The sequence below is a fragment of the Penaeus monodon genome, chromosome 4 (genome assembly GCF_015228065.2).
Source record: "Penaeus monodon isolate SGIC_2016 chromosome 4, NSTDA_Pmon_1, whole genome shotgun sequence".
NCBI classification, from domain to species: Eukaryota; Metazoa; Arthropoda; class Malacostraca; order Decapoda; family Penaeidae; genus Penaeus; species Penaeus monodon.
The window spans coordinates 28,483,710-28,491,209 of NC_051389.1; the positions used below are offsets into that span (position 1 = coordinate 28,483,710).

The following is a 7,500-nucleotide window of genomic DNA, read 5'->3' on the forward strand; positions in this document are numbered from 1 at the left end:
CACACTTTTACACACACACACTTTTACACACACACACTTTTACACACACACACTTTTACACACACACACACTTTTACACACACACACTTTACACACCACAACACACATTTCACACACACACATTTACACACACCACACTTACACACACACTACACACACACACTTACACACACACACTTTACACACACACACTTTACACACACACATTTCCCCACACACACACACTTTTACACACACACACTTTACACACACACACCACTTTACACACAACACACACTTTTACACACTACACACAACACACACACTTTTACACACACACTTACACCACACACTTTTACACACCACACACACACACACACCACACACCACACACACCACCACACACACACACACACACACACAACACACAACACACACAACACACACACACAGACACACACACACACGCACCGACACACACACCACACACACACCACACACACACCACACACACACACCACACCACACACAAGACACACACAGACACACACAGACACACACATAGACACACACACACACACACACACACACACACACACACACACACACACACACACACACCACACACACACACACACACACACACACACACACACACACACACACACACACACACACACACACACTTTTATTTATATATTTATATATATATATATACACATGTATGTATATAATATATATATATATATATATATATATATATATATATATATATATACATATACATATATACATATATACATATATACATATATACATATATACATATACATATACATATACAATGAAATTTTGAATGTTTGCTAAGGAAAAGATTAAGATTTTTAGTTTAGATGAAAATGAAAATAGGAAAAAGTAATAATAACATTTGGATAATTTGTGGGGCAGTGCTTAGGTCTGTGATTAATGTTTCATTCAGTGTTGAGTCATATGGGAAGCTAAGTTTGATAACAGTTTACAGGAGGCAAAAGTCATAGGTGCCTTGCTCAGTTACTGCTCAAGTTGAGTTATGAATGAAGAAAATACCTAAAGATATTTTTCCTTGAAAAGTTAATAAAAAGGAAATAATTAGAAAATCCATTAAGGAATGAGAGCACATGCATGAAAAATATTTTGTTTGATAAATTTACATAGTTCTTGTACATTCAGTATACTGACTTTGGATTCTTTTCTATTTTCTCTTCTCTCTGGTTCAGGCTTCCTTAACTACCAATATATGTCTGTCTATGTCATTCTTCTTATTTGATATTGGCAAAGTGTTTGGTTTTATGTAAACCAGGCCTATAGACTTATATATGTTTTAGTTTTCTAAATATTTGCTCAGGTTTTCAAGAATCTGGCAAGGTCTTTTGATGCCCTGATATCTCATACTGACATACAAATGCAAACTGAAATATAAAACAGAAAGCAACAACAACAATAACCAAAAATAATATAGAAAAGGGAAGCAACAGGCAAAATGTTGAACTTGCAGATATTACGGCAGACAACATCCATACCACAGTTTGCACCAAACATTCTGGCCGTATTTAGATGGCTCCTTTGGTTACTGCTCTCGCTGGTTGCCATCCTTGTTCCAACTCGGGTCCAGCGCGCATTTGCTTCCTTTAACCCTCCTCCACCACTCATGGTAGTTATTGAAATGTGCTCAGAATTTTGTTTTGGACTGGTTGTTAACATACAGACTTAAATGGTTATATTCTCTTCATTGCTTATTTGGTTAATATTGGTATGATATCAGATATCTTCAAGGAGTTACCAGCAAACTACTGACATTTTCATTTCCATTCTTACATGAAATTACATGAAATTCATTAGAATATGCTTGAGCATAAGAATGTTCGTATGGAACTGTGTGACACAGGCCACAATATAATTTCCTTAAATGGATAATAACAGTAAATGTTAAACAACAACAAATTAGAATGAATATACATACATTTTAAATAATGTGAATGCTTACCATAATCAAGAAAATTGCAATAAGTTGCTTCTTTAAAAGTAAAGTAACACACACACACACACACACACACACACACACACACACACACACACACACACACACACACACACACACACACACACACACACACACACACACACACACACACATGTGCATGTGGATGTGCATGTGGATGTGTGTGCATGTATGTGTGCACACACACACATGCACATACACAGATACACACACACATGCACATACATAGGTACACACACACACACGCACAAACAATGTTTGTATGTGTATTTATATGTGCATTTATATATATATATACATATATATATATATATATATATATATATATATATATATTTATTTATAATATATATATTATATATATATAATATATATATATATATATATATATATATATATATATATATATATATATATATATATGAAATTGAAATTGTGACAAAGAGGTCTGATTTACATATATGGTATATATATATATTAGTTCTTTGTAGAGAACAATACACATAAATGGAACAGAACTGCATCCCTTCCATGGTTTTTAGTATTGTAGTAATATTGATAATATCATTTTAGTTTAATTTTTTTTTTCTTTCATAATATTTCATCACTGAAATATGATTAATACTATTTTTATGGTTTACTATTATCACCATCATCATCATCATCATGATACTCATTATCTTTATTATATTTTTTGTTTTTCATGCAATGACAATCCACAGATAGACACCATACACACGTGCATGCACACACACACACATGCACACACACATGCACACACACAAATGCACACACACAAATGCACACACAAATGCACACACAAATGCACACACAAAAATGCACACATACACACACATGCACACACACACACATGCACACACATGCACACACATGCACACACATGCACACACATGAACACACATACACACACATACACATACATACACGCACACACACACGCACGCACACACACACACACACACACACACACACATATATATATATATATATATATATATATATATATATATATATATATATATATATATATGCACAGATGCATGCACACACATCCACACACACACATATGCACAGATATGCACACATGCAAGCACACACATACACACACATACACACACATACACACAACACACACACACACACACACACACACACACACACACACACACACACACACACAGGCACGTGTGCACACACACACACAGACACACACACACACACACACACACACACACACACACACACACACACACACACACACACACACACACACACACACACACACACACACACACACATGTGCATGTGGATGTGCATGTGGATGTGTGTGCATGTATGTGTGCACACACACGCACAAACACTCACACATACTCATTCATTCACTCACTCACTCACTCACTCACACACACACACACACACACACACACACACACACACACACACACACACACACACACACACACACACACACACACACACACACACACACACACACACACACACACACACACACACACACACACACAACCACATGCACTGTCAGCTGGATAGCATTACATTGTTAGCAGATAATGTTTATATGATTATTCCCCTGTGTGAGACAAGATAAGTTAAAAGGCTAATATTATGTAGTCCTTTCTTTTTTAATCTTTCACTGCATACTAGATGAAAATGCAGTGATGTTTTTGATAAGCTATATCTTTACCGTTGATCTACAATGCGTGTCTAAATGATGTTTCTCTGCCCCCGAAGAGCTACCTGTGGGACAGCGACAAGGCGGTGGCCGAGTGGGTGGACCGGCAGATGGAGGGTGCCTCTCCCGCCGGCACCCCCCCCGCCAGCGAGGGTTGCTCCACGTACCTGCTGGAGAATCTGCAGCTCATGAAGAGGGATGCGGCCATCTCCAGGGTCAAGGACGTCATGAAGGTGAGAATGGGACTTTCTCGTCTGTGTCAGTATTAGTTCTCTGCTTCTTGTTATTGTTTTTATTGTTATTATCATTATTATTGTTATCAATATAATGGTATTGTTGTCATCACTTATTATTAGTATTATTACTGTTGTTATTGTTTATCATCATCATATTGTTGATCATCATCAATCATCATCTTTATCTTCATCTCCATCATCTCCATCTCCATCATCTCCATCATCTCCATCTCCCTCATCTCCATCTCCCTCATCTCCATCTCTATCTCCATCTCTATCTCTATCTCCATCATCTCCATCTCCCTCATCTCCATCTCCTCATCTCCATCTCCATCTCTATCTCCATCTCCATCATCTCCATCTCCATCATCTCCATCTCCATCATCTCCATCTCCATCATCTCCATCTCCCTCATCTCCATCTCCCTCATCTCCATCTCTATCTCCATCTCCATCTCTATCTCCATCTCCATCATCTCCATCTCCATCATCTCCATCTCTATCTCCCTCATCTCCATCTCTATCTCCATCTCCATCATCTCTATCTCCATCATATCCATCTCTATCTCCCTCATCTCCATCTCTATCTCCATCATCTCCATCTCCATCATCTCTATCTCCATCATCTCCATCTCCATCTCCATCTCCATCTCCCTCATCTTCATCATCTCCATAATCTCCATCTCCATAAATATCATTATTATTATTATTAATGTTATTATTGTTATTATTAATATAATTATCATTATCATTATTATCATCATTATTATTTCATCATTCCTATTATTATTGCCAATATCATCATCATCATCATCATCATCATCATCATCATCATCATCATCATCATCATCATCATCATCATCATCATCATCATCATCATCATCATCCCCTTTATCATCATCCCCTTTTAAAGAGTGTCTGGTCTAGGATGCCAGGACCCAGTCTAAAGTATCAAAATGGGATCAGAAAAGAAAATTCTCAAAGGAACTAGGGTGCTCCATTTTCATTTCAAGTGGATAAAGATGCATGAATTCACTTTTCATTCTTATTATTATTATTTTTTTTTTCATAGCTAAATTTTATTTTATATGCCACCTTTCTACAGAATGTATTAAAGAAAGTGTTCTTTCATACTCTGAAGGATACATAATTCTGCTGCTAAATACAAAAATGCCACTATTATGGAAGTGGTGTTTTCTAATCATAGTACAAGGCCAAATTTTTTTTTACATGTGTGTATAAATTGACCACCACATAGTGCTAGCTGAACAGCAGTAGTCAGTGACTGCTTTTAAAGGCTTAATAAGAAATGGTTGCTGTCATCTTACTCTCATGTAACTACTTAACATTGTTTTATAATTTTTTGCCTTTATTTATATTGATGTTGGAGAATAATCTTGCATTCTTCTTGGAATTTTCAGGAGTTCCCTGAAATAGCCATGGACACCATTGTGCACATCATCAGACGCATGTCGCCAGCCCAGCGTGCTGAGACCATGAAGGCACTGACCAATATGGACCTAATTAGCCAGCAGGCTGAGCCAGTCACCACACCTGACCCTCAAGAGAACTCCAACTGACACTTGTTGTGGCGGTAGTAATCATGTACTACTGGCCACATCCACCCCTGGTCACACCGACTCAGTGTGCAGGCCCTTCCTAGCTGCCATTACCAGAATCCACACTAAAAGAAGAGTTATTATAGCTGAAGATCATATGAGGTCTTTTGAATGATTAAAAAGATAGATGAACATGTAGATATTTTTAATGAGTATTTACAGAAGAAGGGAATCAGCCATATACTTTTCAAAATAAGATGTATTTTTAGACAAATTCATAGGAAGAAACAAGATTATCATAGGGAGACTGTCAAGGGAAAGTATATTGTTATTTGCTATTGGTAACATACTGCAGATCTTTTTTCACTAGTAGAGTTGATAAAGCTGTATAAAAAATATATTTGATATAAATAAGAGCTAATATGGTTCTATGTTTGTGAAATAGAGAAATTCCCTTTCAAGTAGCATAATTATTAGATAATGGTAGACTAACTATACTTTTCTCTTTGTGAAAGACATTTACATCTTGTATTGTAAAAGAAATCCCTTTTAAAATCCCTATTCTTTCCAATAAAGATAATAAAAATATGTATGGTTGTAAAAGGTACTGTAATATTGAAATCCTTCAGATTAATCTTCTCTTTCTATGCAAGAGATCCCCATTATGTAATCAGATATAAAATGTAGATTACCTAATACTTATTAACATATTTGAACATGCATGTAGCCCTCTTCTGTTGAACAGTACTGGCCAGGGGATGTTGTTCAGTTTTGGCAGTGATGGATTTTGTGGACTTGTAGGAGAGAGTGTGTGCAGGATATGGTTTGTTGCCTTTTGACTTCTGGCTGAATGTTTAGCCCAACCCCACCTCCAACCTTATAATTTTGGTAGTTTCATGTTTGGAGTTGGAGGTTCTATTGAATACCAGAAGCACGGCCTGAAATCCGAGGCAAGAGAAATTGTTGTGTCAGAGTGATAGCAGTTTACTAATATTTGGATGTCAAGGCCACAGTTGTAAGTTTCATAGAATAATTGGTGCATAAAAAAATCACAAAGACAAAGATGATAACCTACACAGCATATTGTTGTGGTTTGATTTTTCCATTCAACTGAAAGAAGAAAAGAAAATAATATCAAAGCCATTGATTCTCCCAAATGATGAATATTGAACAAAGTTATGATTTTTACTTTCATAAATCTTTTATTCAGTATTAATATTAATTTTTTTTTTGTAATTATTGATCAGATGTTGTTTTACTCTTTTGCTATGGCTGAAATTTATTGCTATTTTCTAAGAATTTAATTTTGTTTTACAGCTGTTTTTGTTAAGTGATAAAATTTTGAGAGTTATAAAAAGAAGTCCAAGGTGATAAGACTGAAGTTCTGTAGACAGTCATAGTTAAAGTGTTAAAAGATAACAGTTGAATTATTATTACAGGATTAAAATCAGGAATTGGTCTCCTGTCCATTCATTTAACACATATTTTAGAGGTAATATTCTTTTTTATGCTCATTAGGAAGAAAATGTTTGTTATTATGATACCCCATTGTGACTTGACTTTTTACAAATTGGTAGAGATATAATATCCCACTAGGCTTTGTGTTTATGTATCACTTAAGTTTTTCTATTTTGACCAGTAACGGAGCACAGTGCTCTTCTGCATGCATAATAGACTAGTTGGGTTCAGTTAAAGGCTGGTTACCACGTTTGCTATTTGAATGAATACATAGCCAACATTATTCAGGGAGTTTATTTAAAAGATAGGAATATATTGACTTAAGTGTCTTTTCTTCTATGGTAGCTACCAAAAATAATGTCACAAAGTTCAAGATATACTCTTAGAATTCGTTCTTATTGTCTTTATTTTGTTATTTTTCTATTATGTACTTCTTATATAACTTGGATGCATTAGTACTAGACAAAGTTGTAAATATTCTGTGAAGAACATCAGACATTATTTTATGAATGATATG

General features: G+C 35.6%; 1 protein-coding gene across 4 annotated transcripts in view; it reads left to right on the top strand.

Annotated features, from left to right (window-relative positions):
• Window positions 1-7,500, top strand: part of LOC119571426 (acetyl-CoA carboxylase-like) — a 45,368-nt gene that overhangs the window by 37,761 nt on the left and 107 nt on the right. For all 4 annotated transcript variants that reach the window (XM_037918746.1, XM_037918734.1, XM_037918750.1 and 1 more), the window contains 2 exons: window positions 3,791-3,964; window positions 5,388-7,500. The exon at window positions 5,388-7,500 is cut by the window's right edge and continues 107 nt beyond it. In XM_037918746.1, the coding sequence (XP_037774674.1) occupies window positions 3,791-3,964; window positions 5,388-5,546 (333 nt within the window). In that variant the 3' untranslated portion in view covers window positions 5,547-7,500. The remainder of the gene's footprint in view (window positions 1-3,790; window positions 3,965-5,387) is intronic.